At 39.8% G+C, this 21,982-nt stretch overlaps 2 protein-coding genes across 3 annotated transcripts in view; both read left to right on the top strand.

Annotated features, from left to right (window-relative positions):
• The first annotated feature begins 2,307 nt into the window (after positions 1–2,307).
• Positions 2,308–4,592, top strand: LOC129773535 (myosin light chain alkali). Of its 2 annotated transcripts, XM_055777152.1 has the most exons (6): positions 2,308–2,432; positions 2,612–2,642; positions 3,032–3,340; positions 3,404–3,490; positions 3,741–3,848; positions 4,284–4,592. In XM_055777152.1, exons 1-5 carry the CDS (start codon positions 2,430–2,432, stop codon positions 3,785–3,787), a joined length of 477 nt encoding a protein of 158 aa, XP_055633127.1. In that variant the 5' UTR covers positions 2,308–2,429; the 3' UTR covers positions 3,788–3,848; positions 4,284–4,592. The 2 variants fall into 2 exon arrangements, with proteins under 2 accessions (XP_055633127.1, XP_055633131.1); XM_055777156.1 differs by lacking the exon at positions 3,741–3,848.
• A 563-nt stretch (positions 4,593–5,155) lies between these two features.
• LOC129761135 (microtubule-associated protein tau) overlaps positions 5,156–21,982 on the top strand; it is a 119,219-nt gene continuing 102,392 nt past the window's right edge. The window contains exon 1 of the mRNA XM_055758843.1: positions 5,156–5,269. Coding sequence (XP_055614818.1) covers positions 5,156–5,269 — 114 coding nt within the window. The remainder of the gene's footprint in view (positions 5,270–21,982) is intronic.

Raw genomic sequence — 21,982 nt, 5'->3', positions numbered from 1 at the left:
GGCGACTATAAAATTAATGTTCACTGCAATGTTATGAAGAATAGTCAACCTTCCACCAAACCTTTTGCGTAATTATTACGGAATCAGCACCGGACACTAAGTCAAAACACGAATGCGGAATCAAAACACGGATACGAAATCAAAACAATTGAAATAACATACACTCATATTAATGCAAAGGAACCATGCAAAAACAGATTTGAAAATATTTTTTTTCTTCTTATCCCAGTGATATTATTTTTCATCAATTATATTAAGAGGAAAACATTTATAAAGATGAACGAAATTTTTTCCTGTTCATATTTGTAACAAGGTATGAAAATTTTTAAAATCCAAAAAATATATATTCATAAAATTCATTGAATGCATAGAGCCTTTGCAAAAAACACAAGCTTTGAGATATATTTGAATGAACGCTGCACCATTTGTCATTCATTGGGTATTTTACTTCACAATGAACCTCTCACGTCAGGGCATTCGTCTTCGGCGATACGGTGACTTGGGTCATGTGACTTTAAGGAGTTCATTGCTGTCACATTCCATTCGCGCAGGAGAATCAGGCCCAGTATTCCAACGCGAATTTTACAGGTTATTAGCGAAAATGGCAATAACAATAAATAAACAAACAACTCTATTGAACGAAATAGACGTTAAATATACTTTATTCTAAGCATTCAACAATGTATGAATGTATGAAATTCTAACTGTTTGTGTTGCAACGAAGTAAAATCATGGTGGTCTTATAGAAGTTGGACAGAGTGTAGTTCAAAAGTTTTTGATAAAAGTCAGTTTTGGAAAAATGATAAAAAAAATGATTTTCCGAACCACTCTGAAATGGAAGTGGGAACGAACTTGCCAGACAAGTTAATTATTAAGTATAACAGGTGTATGATTATGAAACTGGAATTTTTCCTTTTAAATACACGTTTATTATCCACGAATGGTTTGAATTTTTTAAAATATGATTATATCTGAGAGTACTATGTTTATTTTCAAGATTATAATGAAAAGTCGATAAATATAATGAAAACTATAACATTTCCAAACATACGTATGGATCTTATCGAAGCTTCGCAATGTAATTGCCGATTTTTTTTCATTACAAATAAAATACAATTTTTTTTGTACAAAGAATGAACGCATAAAGATGGGATGTACATAATTTTAAAGCTTAAACTTTCAAGTTTTGGAATATGTAGATGTAGTGGACAAAAATATCGAGAAGAAAAAAAAGTGTTTTTGTTTTCAACGCTTTTTTTGACTAACAAATTTTATTGTCAATCAATAGCAAATTCAATCAACCAACTTTAATTTGATTCTTATAACATTCCCGTAGGATCTTCCAATACAGAGATAATGTTGTTTGAATGAAAAATTTCCTCGTCTGTAACGATTGATTATTCAATAAATAATAATTGTTTACTGCATCTACACTCATCTAAATAAAAATTTGTTCGTAAATATTCTAAAACATGAGAGTTTAAGTTTAAAAATGATGTTCACCCATATTTATGCGTTCAATCTATGTACAAAAAAAAAGTATTTTTATATGTAATGAAAATGTCGGCAATTACTTTTCGGGTTACTCAATACTTTTTTTTACTAAAACAAACAGAAAGAAGTCGCAGGGGGCCATGTCAAGTGATTTCGATGGATTTATGGCGGTATTTAGTATTTTACATGCGCGAGCAATAAATTTTCTATATGAAAAATATTTGATTGTGGTTAAGATTAAATTATTTCGTGGTATGCTCGTTTGTTCTATGCATCAATCTATACTATCCTATTACACGTTTTACTTTATTATTTTTTTAATTCTTTATTTTCACTCAAAATGAAAAATCATATTTGGGTTGTAACCTACAGCTGCATGTAGTAAAATAAATTAATTCACAATCTCAAATGTACCATAAAATCAATATTCATTTAGACACGCCCAGTCCCTTAAAATACTCTAAAATTATTCATCAAGCAAACATTTAATCCAGACATGGAAATATTACTTCACGTTCGCGGCTGCGATTTGGCGCCCTGTCTCAGCATTAAAAATACTATTGAGCATTGAGCGGAAAATTTTCAACCACCATCAGGAACCGGGAAAGCGAAAGAGGTCAAAGCTGTGGCTGATAACGTAGCCGGAGTGGGGGAAATCTCACAATTTTTCACCTCCGCCTGTTGAGGCCTCAACAGGTTTGGCGTGAGGAATTCTTCGCTTTTTTAATGAAATCTATTGGGATGGGTCATTGCGCATGTCCAATGATCGGACTGTGACTCCGAAACGGTCCTGCGCGCTCTCAAGGTTTCATGCGCCAAATTCGGCTTTGTAGTAGCCAAATATAACTCGCACCAGTTTCACACTGTCGTGAACCGTGATTAAGAATCGTACCTCAGTTGAGTCTACGGCGATCCGCGAGAAACACAACATCACAATGGTGAGTGCTCCAGGTGAAAGAAATGAAAGGAAATACTTGTCGAAGAAACCTTTAATCTCTGTGTGATAAGATGTGTTCTAGTGCGTATAAGTGCGCTTTCATTCAAAGTGTTATAACATAGTGAAACTGAGAATGCAAAAAAAGTCTAATATCTCTTCCACATTTTTACCTTCTTTCAGGCATCCGATCTGAAAGACGTTGAAGTTGAGAGTAAGTATCTGATTAATTGAAAATTATGGTTCATTCAATGCAAGTGCAATAATCGACAACGAATAAATGTTATAGTGAAGTAGAAAAATCTAAGTAAATATTTGAAAACACAGTGTCAAATCGAGAATAGATGAAATCCAACTCCATTCCGCCCAATTCAAACGAAATGATGTAACAGTGAAGGGTACATTGAATCAGTTTAGTGACATGTGAATATCAAAATTTCTTGAGTCTAAATTTATAAATTTAGTTCAGTTAGAAAAAGGAGCGATTCTACAAGAAGATTTTCTGTATCCATCAGAATGAACCAAGTTTTTCAAACTTTGAACAAGATTGGTGCAGCCTCCATTTGTTAACTTGACTCCATTCGTTCTGATTCATTCTGATAGAGGCGCAGTTCGTGTTCTCCGTCTACGATTGGGATGGCAACAACACCATCGATGCCTTCGAGATTGGAAACGCCCTGCGTGCCCTCAACCTGAACCCAACTCTGGACCTCATCGGCAAAATGGGTGGAACCCAGAAGCGTGGCGAGAAGCGCGTCAAGTTTGACGAATTCCTCTCCATCTACGCCCAGGTCAAGAAGGAGAAGGACATGGGATGCTATGAAGATTTCCTTGAATGTCTGAAGCTCTACGACAAAGAAGAGAATGGCACCATGCTGTTGGCTGAGTTGAATCACAGCTTAATCGCTCTGGGTATGAATTACAGTTGTGGCAAATGAGTCATTTCCTCTAATAACAATCGATTCTCACACATAGGTGAGAAGCTGTCTGAAGATGAACGTGATGATGTGTTCAAGGATTGCATGGACCCCGAGGATGATGACGGTTATATCCCATATGCCCGTGAGTATTGTACTATATAGTGAATTGATTGTTGGATAATCGCGTCAGAATCAGTTGAAACTACTCTTTTACGTTTCTTTCTTCCAATTTTCCTTGTTATTAGTGTTATTGTGAATAATACTGATTGAATATTATATTTCTATGTATTCCACATGTGATCCTCAACTCCGTTTATGTTCATCTACTCTCGTAATTGTGTATCTAAACTCAATGTTCTGTGAACCATCGTCACCGTCATTTGTGAAAACAGCCTTCCTCAAGAAAATGATGGATAACATGGTCGTCATCAACAAGTAAATGTTTTAACGAACACCTTTCAAAACATAAGTTCACCAACAAATAATGAGTAAGAGTATTCGTAAGTATCAATTTATACAAACTATAGTCGTGCTTGCAAATTCATTCATTCATAAATCTTTTTATTTTTTCTTCATTTTTCTAACAAAATTACAATAAATGTTTATTACATTAACGTATTATTTTGAAAATTATTTTTCAAGCAGCCGGCTACTTACGTAAAACACGCATTTGTCGTGTTCTCGATTCACTCCACTTGCAGAATATCAGCTATTTTCAGACACTGAAAAATTCACCCAACAGTTCTATTTATAGATATTAGAACATATGCTGAATATGTATTCCACGTATACACATATTATCACACACGGTCACTAAATCTCATTCCGGTGAATTAGGTTTTCTCTTCGTATCATCTCTATCAGCTTTTCGGCGGTTTTCAAGTGGAACAAGAGAATCATTTCACTTATAACTGTTTTTATTCTGTCGTTCACAGCATTTCTTCAGAGATTGTGTGATTATAAACCACCTGCATATTAGATCCGCTTCTGCAGTTGTTTCCGATTGCAGAACATGAGTGGTGGTTAGATTATTTCTTAATCACAAGAACAATCTGGAAAAACCACAAACGTCCAGGGAAATAACATCTGATAACAACAACATCGACGAAATAAAAAAATAACAACAGTGTTTCAACAACAACGAAACGTATAATTTATAATGACATCTAGTATGGGAGCGGTTATTATTAATTTCTTTTTTAAGTTTTTAATAAAAATATATGTATAAAGAGATACCAAAAAAACGTGTTCTGGGGTCAATTTATTCGGTTTAGACTTTGAATATATCACATTCATCGATAGTGACCAGTCGAATGGTTTGTGGAAATAATGCTGTGCATAGCGGTAGTGTATTACATTATTCATTACAATGATAGAAGGAGAAACATCAGAGATCACAAAAGTTTTGAGACCCAGTGCTGGTTTAATTTATATTTAAATATGTTAAATATTTTTATATGTTTTGATATTTGTGATTTCCTTTCAAAGAAATTAGAGAGCTGCGCGTAAGAAAATATCTGAAAATTTCAAAAAATATATATTTTATTTTTTAGTATTTATCTCACTTAACTAGGGGAACCTAGCCAGAATATTCACCTGCCCCGGGCTTCTGAATGCAAGGTCGTGTTTTTTAGTTCTGGTCGAGGAAATGTCGAACAATCGCGCAGTTGCTAAGGATGACCGATCTTTGAATGCCGGCCAATTCCTACTCCATGTTCAACACCTTAAGCGCTTCCAGAAGTGTCTTCGGGATGATTCCAGTTCTAGAGAGAACGACCCTTGAACAATTCCTTGAGCTCCAAGGTCAATGGTCGGTACTTACAAATTTTGCGACCGTGGGTCTCGCAGGGTTCTGGTGGATCGAGAGGTTGGTCACCTGCGATCCCAGTACAGCTTGAAACGGTCTTTTTCCGGTAGTTGGGTACGTTGTCTTCCAATAGACAACATTGACCAGTTGTCGATGAACAATGGGGGCCACGTTGTTGTGGCGCTCGGTGTAGACTGCGTTAGCCAAAACGGGACAGCCTTCCATAATGTGCTCTATATTTCCACCTGGTAATGTGCTCTATATTTCCACCTGGTTCGGCAAATGTCATCAACGTCTTGATGCCAGACGTACCGCCTGCAGTTTCTCGTCAGCATTATCCTGTCCTTGGTGGTTATCATGTTTTCTACTAGAGAGTTCACCACGCGTTAGCCACAGATTAGATGCGGCCTTGTAGACATGTGGCCATTCCAGTTAATGGGTGTGGGCACCATGCACTACCTTCTGCTTCCAAGCTACAATCTTCTCCTCCACTGTCTGCAGATTGCAGTTGAGTTGGTATTCCGCTTGCGTCAAGTGCAGAGCGCTGTATCCTCTATCAGCGGCGCAGACAGCTCGGTATAATGTGTTTTGGTTGGCACGTTCTGCGAACTACTCGTGCAAATGTCGTACTAGGGCTGTTGCAGTGCAGAAATGTCGACGATTCCAAGTCCCCCTTCTATACGTGGTAGTGATACTTTCTCCAGTGCCGATTGAGGATGGTGCATTTCGGCTTCTTTGAGTGCTTTTCTCATCCTCCTCTCAAGTTCCTCCAAGTCAGTTTGGTCCACTTTACAACTCTAAAACTGAAGGTAAGCAGAGGAACCGCGAATGTGTTGATCGCGCGTACCTGATTCCCCGCGTTCAGAAAAGTCCTTAGGACACAGTTTACTCGACTCAAGAACTTGTCGCGCAGCTCCGTCTTGATGTCGTTGAACTGTCGGAATCCAAGGTATTTGTAAGATGGCGACATGAACCATGTCTTCTATCAACTCGCCATCATAGACCTCATAGCCTCCGGATTCGGTGTGTTGTCATTTCAGCAGATGGACACAACGACACTTGTCGAGGCCGAGCTTTATAAAGATGTCTCTGCTTGTATCTTCGACAACGCGGATAGCTACACCTAGACGCTGACGTGAATCAGCGTAGACTTTGAGATCGTCCATGTAAAAGGTATGGGTCACTTCTTCGTAGGCGCCGTTGCCATACCTTATTTTATAGACATTACCGTTTGATTCGTGCGACCTACTGATGGGGTTCAGTGCCGGACAAAACCAAAGTGGGCTAAAAAAGTGTCGCCCTGGAATATCCCCGTCTTTATCTGCAGCGTTCAAAACTGCAACAATTTTTCCCCATTACTGAGGTGCAGAGACGTGCTCCACTGCCTCATCGCATGCTGCAGCAACCTAACGACGGAGGGATCAATTTCATAGATCTCTAATACCCGGACGAGAAACGAGTGATGCATGGAGTTATAAGCCATCCGATAGTCGATATAGGCCATACTTTTGTTCCGCTGATTGTATACCGCTTGTCCGACTATGGCTGCGTCGATGATGGCATGGTCTTTGCAGCCATGCGTATTTTTCTTGCATCCTTTCTGCTCTTCTGCGATGATGTGATGTGCATTTTGTGCAGACTCGATAGGCACGTTATCGGTCTGTGTTGCTGTCTTTCGGGAGGAGGAAGGTGACGCCACGGGTAGCGAATTCAAGAAGGTTGTGTGGGTCACGTAGCACCTTGTTGACCCGGTGCTGCCCAGTCCCTCAGGTACCGCGAAGCTTCGCGGACATCGTTCTCTCCGACGATGATAGCTGGCATCTCTCCAATTTCACCACAACTGGGGTCTCCCAAATACCAGCCCAGAATTTCTTCACATCGCTAATATCTGGCAAACCTTCACTGTAATTGGGCTTCTCGTCACTAATATGGTCGTAGAACGTTTTTTTGTTAGCTCTGAACATCCGATTTTGTTCTTGGCGCTTTGCAGAGTCAGAGTATCGTTTCAGCCGTTTTATTAGGACGCTCAATTGCTGTACCAGTGTGTCGAGTTATTCAGTCAGCTGGTGAAGTTCAGTAGGCCACACGATCACAACAATTTGGCGACATAATTTCGCCGATCTGCTGCCTCTTTTATACGCCATCAGCCTTCCATTTGCGACGCGCTTGTTTAGGATCCGTTGCTTCAATCACCTTCGCCATGGAGGCTCACGCCTTTCAGGGTGATGTTGGAGCTGTCCGCCTCTTGGCCTTATATGGTATCCTAAACTTTTAGCGGTCTCCACAGCAGCACAGTAAACTTTCAGTTGCAGCTTCTCCATGTTCTCAGCATCAACCAAGTGCAGCGGGAGACGGTGCTCGTTCATGAGCTTCACTGCACTTGTCAGCCTGCGGGAATGCTGCAACTTCGGGATCCTGGGGCGCGACAAAGGGTTCGTGTCACGAAACTGAAACATATCGCGTAGTAGCTGTTGAATTGACTGTGGGCCTTCCGGCTCAGGGGGTTGTTGTACTGTGGCCTCCACTAGCGTTGATTCGCGAATGAATTGCTCAGCCGTACTGAACTTCGTCTCGATACATAGCTTGCTCTGTTAGTTCTGGAGCTTAGTTATCTCTGCATCTGCTGCTTGATCTCATCGATTTGCGTTTGGAAGAGCATGTTGTTGCATACGCCTCGCGTTCATCGTTCATCGTTCCTCCCGACAAACTCTGGATACGCTTCCTCGAACATTGTTAGTATTCTAGGTCGACCGTCTCCAAGGCAGTGCAGATGTAATAGGCGCGGATCAGGAATTTAGTCATTTCGTATGTCCACATGATCCGTTGCCTAGTGTTATCCACAAGTGTGGACGACTGTCGTCTGGCAGTCGCAACTCGTCTCGTAGGCGCAGCGTTTCTTGGGTGATGTCGGTGGCTGCTGTTTCAGTGTGGTGGTAGCTCTTCTGGTTGCATCCGGCTGGTAGCCCGCTTTTGCACATCGACTTCCAGCCGATGGCCTTAGCCTCTTAGTTTGCTTTTAGCAGACTTGTCTCATTTCTTAACTAGGTGAATACTCACCTGCCCCCGGGCTTCTGAATGCCAAAGGGGGGCTAGGCTCTGCGAAACACACGTATCTGTATGCTCGTGCTTTTGAGTCCTACCCGAGAAACTGTCGAACAATCATGCAGGCGCTAAGGATGACCGGCTTTTGGATCCCGGCAAACTCCTTCTCCATGTTCAACACCTTTAGCGCTTTCAAGAGTGTCATATCGGGGGACACCCATTCTGTGCAAAAAATTGGCAATGGCTCTCCATCTAGCGCAGTTCAATGCATTTTTCACGTCTGTTGATATGATGGCACAATAACGGCTCCCTCGTCTTTTCTGTTTAATGGTTTTAATGGCACTGAGACAACAGCGTCAAGTCCCGAACTCCCTTTCCGAAATCCGTACTGTCTCTCCGACACTCCTCGTTCACTCTGTGTGATTTTTGAACAGCCTGTTAACGATTATTCTTTCCAACAGGTCTCCAAGTGTGTCCAGCAGGCATGTCGGTCTATATAATGATTGCTCACCTGGCGTTTTGGGAGAAGTACCAGTTTCTGTCTTTTCCATCGGTCTGGGAAGTGCCCTTCGCTCAGACACTTTTGCAAAGTCACCCTAAATATGTCGGGACACACCTGTACTGCCGCGTTTAAAGCCACGTTGGGAACTCCATCCGGACCGGCGCTTTATTTCTTTTTAGTCTCTTTGCCGCCGTCATCAGTTCCTCGAGGGACACTAGTAATCCTACATTTCCATCTACCTGACCACCGTATGGTGTAGTTGGCCAGATCGTTGGATCATGTTCTGGGAAAAGCTCGCTTCATATGGCTGGATTTCTTCCCGGAGATGTATATTCTGAAAGGAACGCGCATGAACTGGCATCGACCAATTTATTCCAATCGGTAATAGAGGACCATGTATTCCGTCAGGATATTTAAAACAACAAAGAAGGTTGGAATTTTTGTAGTATGAAAAATTACGACTTATGTGCAAGTTTCGATTCAGCGTCTGCTCTTGATGATAAAACGGCTTCATATTTATTTTCCGAGAGCTCCCAAGGTTTTCCGAAAATTGAAACGAACAACAAAATCATTCATGGGTGCACGGGCCGTATCTGTGGAGATCTGTTTCTTGCAATGAATTTTTTCTTTATTGCTATCTGGTAATTTTTGTAATACGCTTTTAGTGGGTTGTCTGTAAAACGATGCTGCTATTTAAAAAAAAAATTTACCCCGTTAGTTTATTTTAGGCTCATTAGCATTTAGCTGTAACAGAGACGAATTTTATTACCATGCTGCTATATAAATCAATAAAATTGAGACACTTATCAAGATTAATCCTCGGTACACGACACATGAATTAATGAATTCGTCACAGATGTCTGAAACCGCTCATGAGCACCTGGTGCAGCATGGGTACGAAAAACACTACAATGTATGGACTACATATCAACCCATATTTTGGAGTCTGATCGGATTTGACAGATCGCAATCCGAACGAGATCAACTTTTGCATACTGCAATCCAAGGTTGCAACATTTGCATAAACCGATTTGATTTGACATGGTCAGATGAAAGAACGCAATATTGTACTAATTTCAAATCCAACCGGATTCCGGAATAAGGGTTTATTTTATCGAAAAACATTTGAAAGAACGCATTTCAATTTTCGATTCTTTTCATAAATGCAACGAAAATGCATGACTTGACTTGGATGGCTTTGAAGTTCTCAGTGGAACTTTAGGTTTCTCAATGTAGGTATTACTTGCGTCATTTTCATTAGTAGTACTTAGTTGAGATATCTTTGCCGAATGACACGACTTGAATGTATTCAGGAGTATAAAGTTCTAGAATACGCGTGACCTCAGTGCAAGTCGGAAGAAATTTCTTTGACGAAAAAGCCCCCGGCCAGAACGGGAATCGAACTCGAATCTCTAGCCTGATAATGTGTGACGATAACCACTCGGCCACGGGGCAGGAAAATACATATTTGTAGCAAATTGTGAAGAGCAAATCATTCACAATAATGTTGAGTTAGAACAATATTGGGCATTTGAATATAACTCCCAAGTAGGTTCTCTAGGTCTGGTAGGACTGGAAGAAAATCTGCATTGTGAGCTTCTACCAAGCAACTAGTCTCGATGAATTCCAATAAGTACTGCTCGCAGCCGAACGTATTAAAATCAACGATCTAGAACGCTTCATGGGCGCTTCCAAAACTCCACCCGCTTTACTCACCAGATATTGTAACAGATTATCAACTGTTAAGATTTATTCGCAATCCGCGATCATGAATGTACAGTGTCAACATCTAATTGCAACATCCGGATTCTGAGACATATTTACTTTCAATTTAATTTTGACTTGTTGTTATTTGATTACTTGAAACACGTAGTCCTGTCCTCGACTTAACTACTATGATATTAACGCTAAAATTGATCATTATAATATAAAATCATTATTAGACATAACCTTCCTTTCAAATTTTTCACTACTCGAAAATTAATATAATTTTAAATTACATGCAAAACATATTTGATACGGAGAAGTAAGTTTCGATAAATAATTTTTATTTTCAAAGTGTGTTCTATACGCCAATCCATTGTCATTATCCCTTCCCATAAACGAAGCACAAAGTTTAATGCAGTCAATACAAATACAAACGCGAATAGTAAACTAATGTTAATCTAAATCTTCGGATCAGTTAAATGAACAGCAACAGGAATTGGACACTATACTGTTTATTCGTTTAAGTGACAATGTGACGGGTGTGTTGGACGATCCGAAACTAGCAATACTTTACAAGATTTAGACGATTTGAACAGCGCGATGATATCAACATCGGTGAATTTAAAACAAATCGTTACTATTAATAAGGCTATTATTCCTATTGATAAAAACAAGTAATAGAAAATTGAAAAAAAATTGAAATTAAATTTAAGCGAAAAATATAGAAATCTCTTGCTTTTCTTCCGGAAACTGGGGAAGTGTCCACGTGGACAACAGGGGGAAGGGTATAAGGAATGTCCACGCTTGTCCACGGAGGGGGATGGGGGTGTCCAAAATCATGCTTTTTCTGTCCACGTGGTATGTGGACAGCCCCTAAGACAGCTTGAGCGAAGGGAGCGGATTGTCTCATTCCACCAGTATGCTGAAAGATGTCCATTTCTCGATTCATGTTTCCTTGGCATACTTAGGTCACATGTCCTCGTTATTGGCTCCATTAGATCATTTGAATTCATGTGAGTGGAACTGGACTCTTCCCGGAAGGCTTCATTAAACACACTTCCTGTGATAAAGCCCTCAGTTTTGCCGTCTCATCTAGTGATTGCTCAACGAGGTCTTTAAATACTGAAATTTTAATAGCAGGTTCCTGTTGTAGATCATCAACATATTTTCGTCGTTCTGGGCCGAACCTTCGCTACATTCTCTCCAAGATTTTCTAGGGACAGGTCACCTTTGACCATCCGCAAAAAAAGCATATGACAAATCACCAGCTTTGCTTACGATCAGTGCGTCTGGTTTTTGCCTTTCATTCCAGAGCTTCGGAGTGTTTCTTCTTGATTTTTCAGCTCTAAGCCTTTTCTTTACTTTTTGCCACTCGTTCGAGTCTTTATTAATAAAATTTTCTTCTTCTCTCGTATTTATGTGATCATTTTTATTTTTTTTCGTCGCATTTCTCTCTCTAGGTGTTTGTCTCCTCCTTTTGGTAGTAGTCAAAGGACTGGAGTCGGCGTTCTTGTGGAACCTTTTGGGAACATTTTCCCTGGCCTTTTTTAGAGATTTTTCTGCCATTTCAGCTCTTACTCTCCAGATCTGCTACTCACGTTCGGCAGTATCGAGTGCGGACTTAATCCTTAGGACAGCGTGCTCATTACTACGGTTCTTGATGTACTCGTAGAGTTCCTCGCTCGCTTTCTTTTCCTCACTCAGCTTTGATTATTTTTCTTGTTGTGCTGTCTGCTCCTCCTGAGATTTACTGTAGATGGCCTTCTGTGTCAACACTGTTGATCGCCTTATCTGACCCCTTCTGGTGAAAATTCTTGCTTCTTCTTTTCCGTTCTCAGTTCCTTGTGTTGCGTTTTTTTTTGTTTGTTGCTCCATACGTGTTTGGGTCCCACCTTCGGGCCGTTATTGCCACTCGTTGTACATAGTCGCTATTCATGATCCCATGGTTATCTATGCAAGCAGTGAGGCCATGGAAGGGTTAACACGGTCCTTCATGGGAACCGTATTCAGTGCACCACGTTCACGTGCGATCATTTAATTGCTCTAAACAACTTTCCTTCATTCTTCCGAATTTACACGTTATTTAGAAAGAAAAAAAAAATATGTACAGCATACATGTACAGCTGGTAGCTGAAATATACGCACAGAGCCGTGGATAGATGAGCTGAATGAAGCCATCTGAACCGGAAATCGACAACGCCGATGACAACAGCGGTTCAAATGAGTACCAAACGATTGTTTATGGAAGGATATAGTTAGAGTAACCATTTCAAATGTACTCCACTAACTTTATTGTGGTCAACATCCTTTTGGTCCGGTCAAATCGCTGTATTGAGTTTTAACGAAGTTATTTTGAATCTAAATTGACTTGTGTTTGAGACAAGGATACATGCTGAATATAGCTTTGTTCAATTTGAAACGCATGAGACGTACCTTTGAGAGACAGATTTCTTAGAACCCATAAAGCTTAGTAGGTTTATTGATTGCCTATCTGAAGCTGTAAAGTCCTTCTCAGTCACCTAAAGACCACCTCATGTATATTATCTTCTTCTTCTTTTTTGGCTTTAAGAGGGTTTAAACTTTTCAGTTCATTCGCCCCTATCATGTATATTATGCTTTTTCGATACGGGTATCTTATCTTTGAACGGAATTCGTTAGAGATATAGTATGCCTAAGCTTATTTTCCTTTTTTTTTACTTTCGGGAACCATACAAATTCATTCTCATAAAGCTTCCATTGAAATAGGAATGCTTTCAGATGCTTACAGGTGGTGCCACCTTTCAGCTTCCCTTCTAAGTAACGTCACGCATGCGTCAATATTCGCGAAAGCGGTGGAAGACACAGAGCAATGAGAACCCCTACAGTTGAGCTTTTGGGGCAGTTTTTTATGAACGCTTCCTAAATCTGTTATCATATCTCTCTCTATCAGCATCATTAGATGATTGCAGGTTGAACGATAGCTTGTGGTGCAGTTTAAACAAAAGGGTGAGTTAGTGTTCAATTCGGTCCGTCGCGAATAGTTTGTGAAAGGTTTGTGTGCTAGTTCCAGATGATTTTGTATTCACTTGATGATCTCGTGAATCTGTGGTGACACTTTTTTTCGCAGGGGCAGAAACCGCGAATCTCTTCGGTCGCGCGCTTCGGATACGTAATTACAATAAATATTCAGTTTTTCTTAGTGTTCGAAGAGTTTAAAAATAGTCCAAGTTGTCATTTTGTTATTACAGAGCGGTTGAGTGTGATTGTCGTTGAAATCGAAATAGTGAAAAATAATCAGTGATACATTGAAGCTACCGAAAGGCGCAGTTTTATTGTTCTGGAAATTGGGCAAAAGCGCAGTCACACAGCTCTCTGTGGAAATACGTAAAGGATAATAGAATCAAAGGAAGCATAGGCGGGACGAGCAAGATGGCGACAGCATCATCATCAGAAAATCAGTCCGTGCCGGATGCTGCACTACATCGTCAAAGACAGAATACAGGTACTAACGCATCAGTAATGTATTTTCCACAAAGGTTGGCATGGATGTTGTTTTGAATTTGAAAATTGAGGATTTTCTGTGTTTCGATGCGTTTCAAGCCGAACCTAATTTGCAATATCTGGCTTTATCAGAGAGAAAAGTAAGAAATTGATATGAAGGTTATCAGGTGTATGTTTTGGCAAAAAAAAAAACTAATCAGCAACAAAGCCCGGTATGATGATTTTATTTTTCATCGTTGGTTTACGATCAGTCCGATAGATTTAAAACGACGCTTTAATAATATTTATTATGCCGGTAATCCCCTTATTTGTTCCGCAAATATATTCTATTCATATTGTAAAATTTTACTCACTATTGATTCAGTGATTTTATAACCCCTTTTCAGCAGGAATGTTAACATATCACATTGCCTGATCGAGTTAGTTGAGAAGATATCACAAAATCGATAGCCAACATTACGTCAATTACGACATGGTTTCTGCCCTTATAGCGCCTCACTTATTAATGTTTTTGTTTGCAGTTGTTCTCGTTACTCATAAACTGTTTCAGTATGGCTTCACGAACTGCTCGAGTTTAGTTATGGGTATACGAGAATCCCTAATCATCTATTCATAAAAACTGCATTTAGTGATCGATGTTTCATTCCACTGAGACACCCTTTTTAATTCCTCCCTCACCCCTCGCCAGAAAATCGATAATTTTGCGAAACAGTGTGGAGAAAATGATCGTTTTCGCACACTTTCCATCAAGTAATATAAGTCAAACTCTAATCGATTACACACAAGAAATTGAATTTTCATCTGCCGTCGCACTGTGTAGTGAAAAATGGCGGAAATATCGAGCTAGTGCTCTGAAAGTTAAATTTTCAATTTTTGGCAATGGTTTTGTTTGTATTGGTGAAAGCATCGTTATTTTTTTTCGACACTGATGTCAGACAACATAATCAAAACAGCTATAAAAACCACTCAATAAAATGTTATTCCTGAGTCATAGCGTTTCATGTCATGAAAATCAAAAGAATAAAATTGTGTTGATATCAATACAATTATTATTTTTTACGTTTAATGGGTCTATAATGTAAGTTTTAGAAACTTTAATATTGGTTAAGCAAATTGTATTGCAGAGCTCGAACACCGCCAAGCCTGCCTATGCTTTCAAAAACAGTAAACGGATAAGTATTACATTCAATCAAAATGCCTCGGCCAACGAATAGAAGGGCTAAGGCTCTCCAACGTGAATATGTGAAAACAATAAGATCAACTTATTATTCCTTTGATATTAAGGAATATTAAGGAATTATCAACATCGAGTTGCTATGCGGAAGAACTTGTTAATACCAAAAGAGCCCCAATTCTAATGTGTTATAAATTTGCTCATGTTACGCTCTCGTATAATCAGAATTTTACTTCATATGCAAATGCATTTTCTATATATTATTTATTACATTTATTTGTAGTTGTTCATCGGAACATATCGTTCATACATTTTACTTGAGTATTGAATTGTTATTTTGTTTAAATGTATTCAAAGACTCGTGTCAATGAAGCGCCACATAGGCGGATAAGTGAATTGATCTATTTACGTGTGCTTTGCTCTTCTCTCACAAACACTATTACCCCATTTTTACACGTGGTTTTACCTATACTACTACAATCGCTTCCTTCCACCTTCACCTTAACTGTGTTACAAAAAAGTCGGTGAGCATGGTCCTGTAGCGGTTATGACCGGTATATTTTCCGAGCAAAAAACGTGTCCATGCGGCAGTTTCGCTAATTGACGTTTCTATTTGAGCTTGTTTCATCGTAGAACTTGTGTATTTCTCTTGTGAACATCGTGATGAGTTTTTTGAACTGAGTCCTGGTTTTCGTGACTAACCTTCACTATTCGTATTCAAAACCATTGATCTTTCTTTCAAAAAATCGTAACTCAAAATTCAAATATCTGATGAGAATATAATGCAATAACAAAGTAATAACAAAGTTATTGGAAAATAAATGGTTTATTTAGGAAAAATAATATTTTAAATGTACTGTTAGAAAATATTACTCTAAAATTGAATTGGATTTTAAAAACTTTTATATCTTAAAATACCACTACCGCGAAGGGGATCTACGATTTGATCACAAGTTTTTGGTTAGATTTTAAAATACAGATCGGCATCTTTATAAAAAAACAGAGCAGTGCAGCAGTTCGTGAAGGGTCATCGCCAAGTACATCACGTAAAAGTTCCGGAGGTTCTCTTACTTCGGACAAATACAGACGTTGTGTTCGACTGATTTGCAAACCTCGCACAAGTCACAACGAGGATGAAAGAGACCCTTATTGAAGTTGTAAGACATGTTGCAGTGGCCGGTTCATAGTCTCGATAGGATTCGTTGCTCTCTCATCGCTTCGACGTCTTCGAATCTGATTATGGAGTCTTCGATTCTCCGGGGGAACAGCGTTGCTTCGGCGGACCATTTTTGCGCCCAAAAGATTTTGAAGGTGTTGGCGATCCATAATCTGATGTCGCCTAGCGGTACTTTATGATAAAAACTGCTCAAGGTGACCGATTGCGGCAAAACAGTCGGTCGCTTTATTGCCGGCTATAGCCCTGTCCGGAGACCCACATGAGGACTATATCCGGTAGCAGATACCTCCTGATAGCTTGGATTCATGCCTAGATATAGTCGCGCCAACGGCATCGATGACGCTAGCCGAGTCGGTAACTACACTCTGTCCAACTTCTATAAGACCAGTTGATGATCTTGCTGATTTGTGTCATTGTAAACAAACAATGCTGCAATTTATATTATAGTGTGTAGGTATTGGTGACTACCATAAACTGCATGACTTTCATATGTGTGTGTGCAAGCGCTCCGCGTAAATCGAAGCTCTCTGACCGGGATAAGCGGGAAATAGCTTGAACAGCTTCGAATACCTCAAAATCGCTCATGCAAATGGAGTAATATTTCAATTTAAATGTTACTCGAGTGACAATTCGTCAGATTTTGGTAAAAAATCCTCGCAAAAAGAGGGCTCAAAAGGTTTAAGCTCCATATCTTACACCATCTCACATCGGAAGATGTCTGAGTTTTACCAAAGCTCACATGAACCGACAGTGGGACATAGTCTGTTGTGACGAAGAATGCTTCCAAAGGATACATTTAACTATAAACCATAACGAGAAGTTTTTCAATGTATAGGTTATCTTCACTGACAAAAAAGTTCAATTTTGATGGTCCTGATGGTTTCAACGATCGAGTCGATCGTTTTGAATTTTCCATTGATAATACGAGGGTCGTTCAAAAAATAAGTTTCAGTGCCTCAGAAATCGCGGAAAAATAAAGTTGGTTTTCGTAATCTACGTTTTATTTTCTATTTTTCTTGGTTCTTTATCGTTCAGATAAAAAGAATGGGGATTTCGAGCTCGTTGAATTAGCTTGTTCAAAAATTGTTTTGAAGCTATTCGGAATATATTTTCAGTGCCAAGTCTGCTGGAGATCCATTAATACGCACAGAATCCGTCAAATATGTTCCAGCCAATTTTCAACCGGAATCAATGACGGAAGGTTCGAGAGAGGATGCGGCTTTTGTACACATGTGTTCAAGCACCCTACAACGTCGATGTACGGAAATGATTCTGGTTTTATATTATCTTTTTTGAACATCCTCAAAAACTTTCTCATGTAAAAAATAGTTTGAGGCGCAACTTGTTCTCCAGCCATCTGTGAGCGCAAATCCTAAATGAATATACGATGCTTTACCGAATATGATAAGAATGAGACGCGTTGTGCTGGTACATCTTTGAAGATGTGGTAGACACTTCGCAGATATTTCGTAACATCCTAGCCATCCTTGAATGCACCGTAAAATATGCAATCTGCAACTTTTCTTCTCCATTTTGGAAGCCTAGTTTCAACTCGCGTAAAAATTCCATCCTCACATCGATACCCGAAGAATCATGTTCAAAAAGGATATTTCCAAGGCCATTTCTAGGCCTCCTACCATCTCCTTCTTCACTTCATACCAAAATTTGACAATCTGTTCCGTCTGTTGCTGTTCTATAGAATTGATTGAAGACTCGTAGAAAATAACGACAACGCAACTTGTGTAATGCATTGTTTCATCGAGCTCATATTTATAATACTGTACACAGGGACGAATGACCTTTGGGTTAAAGTCCTTTAAAAACAAGAACAGAAGTTTAAAAACAAGTACAGTTTTTACGTCAATGATATAGATGATTGTCTAACTAGAGACTGCACGCTGAGACAACTTGCAGACGATGGAGTTATTTCCATCACGGGTACTAACCCCGCCGTTCTGCAAAAATCCTTGCAAGATACCCTGAACAATCTGTTCACGTGGGCTCTCAAGCTGGGTATCGAATTCTCTACGGAGAAAACCGAAATGGTCGTTTTTTCTAGGAAGCACGAACCCGCCCAATTCCAGCTTCACCTATCCGGCAAAACGATCAAGCACTCGATGTTTTTCAAATACCTTGGAGTATATTTTGACTCTAAATGTACCTGGGGAATACACATTGCGTATTTGAAACAGAAATGCCAGCAAAGAATCAATTTTCTCCAAACAATAACCGGAACATGGTGGGGTGCCCATCCAGGAGACCTCATTCAGTTATACAAAACAACGATATTATCAGTGTTAGAATATGGCAGTTTTTGCTTCCGATCAGCTGCCAGGATTCATATTCTCAAGCTGGAGAGAATACAATATCGTTTCTTGCGTATAGCCATGGGGTGTTTGCATTCGACACATACGATGAGTCTCGAAGTTTTGGCAGGAGTACCCCCGCTTACTCTTCGGTTCACAGAATTATCCTACAGATTTCTCATCCGTTGCAAGATCATGAATCCATTGGTGATTGATAACTTCGAAAATCTACTCCAACTGACTCCTCAGTCAAGTTTTATGTCTTTATACCATGAGTACCTTACCCACGACGTACACCCTTCACCAGGCATCTCCAACCAAGTTTGCTTCCCATACTTTTGCAATTCCTCTGTCATTTTTGATCTGTCCATGCGACAAAAAATCCATGGAATCCCAGATCATCTACGCTCAGATTCTATTCCGCCGATATTTTCGGCAGAATATGGGAAAGTTGGATCTGATAAAATGTTCTTTACTGACGGTTCATTCATAAACGGGTCCACTGGCTTTGGCATCTTCAATGAAAATTCCAGTGCCTCTTTCAAACTCAAAGATCCTTGTTCCGTGTATGTTGCTGAACTGGGTGCGATATACTACGCACTGGGGATCATTGAAACATTGCCCATTGACCACTATTTTTTTTTTTTCAGACAGTCTCAGCTCATTAGAGGCAATCCGCTCAATGAAGGTTGATAAACGCTCATCTTATTTCCTAACAAGAATAAGACAACTATTGAGTGTTTTGGTCGAAAAATTATTCAAGATTACCTTAGCATGGGTTCCCTCTCATTGCTCGATTCCGGGGAATGAGAAAGCGGACTCGCTAGCTAAGGTGGGCGCTTTAGAAGGCACTCTTTTTGAAAGGCAAATTGCTTATAATGATTTTTTCCACATTCCTCGTCAGTATATGCTCGTAAGTTGGCAGCGCATGTGGAGTGGAGATGAGTTCGGTCGTTGGTTACACACGATTATCCCTAAGGTCTCGACGAGGGCATGGTTCAAGGGATTGAATATAGGTCGTGATTTCATTCGCGTGATATCTCGGCTTATGTCCAATCACTACAACCTAAACGCGCATCTCTATCGCATTGGGCTCGCAGCAAACAATCTTTGTGATTGTGGCGATGGCTACCACGATATCGAGCATGTTGTCTGGTCGTGTATCCGGTTCCATGCTGCTCGCTCTCAGCTCTCTAGAGCACTAAGAGCACAAGGCAGACAATCGGATATCCCCGTCCGGGATATCTTAGATAGCAGTGATCCTGATCTTCTGCTTCATCTATACCTGTTCCTCAGAAACGCCGATGTCAACGTTTAATGATGTTTCCTTCGTTGTGTCCCCGTTTCATATCCCTCCTATCCGATCGATAAACTTTTACTTAGTCGCGACAATACATACACACACTCTTTACAGACACACGGGCCAAAGGTTGTGCAGTCCACTGATCATTCAACAAGAGCCAAAGGTTGTACCGATCATGACAACTCTACACGAACTGATGATTGCGCCGGCTAGTGACCATTCTATCCTGGATTCCTCGAGTCGAGAAAGACGCACCACGCTAGATATGAGGTACAGACTAGGGGGGCGTTGCTGATTAATGGTCAGCTGCATCCCAATAGGAAGTATCCCGTGTCGGGCTCACGTACAGAGCATTGGAGACAGCAACATCCCAATTACGAAAACACTTGTAATACTAACCTCGAGCAAACCGCGAGTAATCGGTTACATATTACTAACATAGATAATAAGAAAAATTGTATTGAACTCCCGGCCCCGTGAGGCTAACGCCATATGAGCCTTTATAAAAATATATATTTTGGAAAAAAAAAGAACAGAATCGAACCTAATACTGTACAATGCCACACATTATGTAGCTCATTTCATCACGATCTAGTTGAACCTTCTGAACGATCTGGCTTTCGTGAAACGTTCCTGTCAATACATAGAATCGCTGCTTTGGTAGCATCGTTTTCCAGCATGAATTTATTAGATACTTTTTATGAAAGGAAGAGAGAATTGAAAGAAGTTGAATGGTATGTGCTGATTGCAAAGATAAGTGATAATAACGTGACGTATCATAATTTTGAAAACTTTGTCGTCTTCTTTTCGTTGGCTATGCTATTTAGATTTTTTTACGACTTTCGATAGTCTATTACGCAACATACGCAGCTGAGAATAATTTCACAGATACATACAGTGCGTAGTGGCACATTCATGCAAGCATAATCTTAGTGACAATTGGGCCTGACAGCATACCCATAACTCATAAACCTGAAGTATTTACTCTTAGAACATTTCATGCAGTCTTTTTTCATAAATTAGTTTAGAGTTCGAATAAGTTTATGCGGTTTGAATAAATTCGAATCTACAATACATTACAATACATACATGAATCAGCGTGTACCTACTTATATGTAACAATGATGCTCTCGCGAACTCATTCAGACGAACGTGTCGAAGCAACTCGCAGACAACCTTTCACTAGAACATGTCACACATGCATCCATTACACATGTCGATCGTTGACACATAATGTGATTAAAGGTAAATAGGTAAACCCCTAGACCAAGTGGGTTTTCTTTGGTGCTTTGGGATAGCTCCTGCACATCCAACTAAATACGAGTGAAATAACATATGGCCTTACATATCAGAGAAAGGGGTTATGTTTTCGTTTTCTATTTTTGAAATTCAATTTATTTCCGAATCGCTGTTCGTTCATTCGCTAGTTTGTGCAGGTGCACGTGTAAGCCAGGAGTTGTGGCTTATCTTCAGCCTCTTCACCTGGTACTCTGTTCGTTGCTACGTTTTGTTCATTTCTGCGTGTCCTTGGGTTTGACGCTCCAGCAGTTAGTCCACTCATTATTTCAGGTGTAGTTGTTAGTAATCAGCTCGTCTCGCGCCTAACGATTTTGTTTCTAATACTGGTTTCGGGTTTAACAGAGTCTATCTGCTTCCGGTTCATGGATCCATAAATCAATTGCCAAATATTGAATCTTCTGGCTCCTGCAGTAGGAACAGATACATCCAACATAATGGAAGGATTCAAGTCCAATCGTTTCTTAATTAAAAATATTGTTCGCTTGACCACCGTGGCATATTTAGTTCTGAATTGGCTGAAAATTGTTTTCATCATATATAAATGTGTTTCGCGTGGCGGTTTTCCGATATTTTGGTTTTTCGATTTTATATGAGCATTTTAAGTACCGATTTTAGCTACCACAGAAAACACACAAGAAAGACAGAAGTCATCAGAATTTGCTAGAATATAAGAATATTTCCCAAGAACTTTGCCATTATTAGTGCACACGAAGAGTATAATAGAAAGGTCGGAACTGAAGTCAAATCATGTCCGAAGCAATTCTTTAATTACGTAAAGTCTAAGCTTAAAAGCAATAACTTCCCATCGCAGATGATTCTCGATGAAGGTGTGGGAAA

This window comes from Toxorhynchites rutilus, chromosome 1 (assembly GCF_029784135.1).
Source record: "Toxorhynchites rutilus septentrionalis strain SRP chromosome 1, ASM2978413v1, whole genome shotgun sequence".
NCBI classification, from domain to species: Eukaryota; Metazoa; Arthropoda; class Insecta; order Diptera; family Culicidae; genus Toxorhynchites; species Toxorhynchites rutilus.
This window is presented reverse-complemented; position numbering and strand designations above follow the sequence as displayed.

Excerpts from the sequence above, each read along its gene's own strand:
- LOC129773535 (XM_055777152.1), top strand. Across the intron at positions 2,643-3,031 it reads GAAAGACGTTGAAGTTGAGA|AGGCGCAGTTCGTGTTCTCC; the intron begins GTAAGTATCTGA and ends TCATTCTGATAG. Across the intron at positions 3,341-3,403 it reads TCACAGCTTAATCGCTCTGG|GTGAGAAGCTGTCTGAAGAT; the intron begins GTATGAATTACA and ends TCTCACACATAG.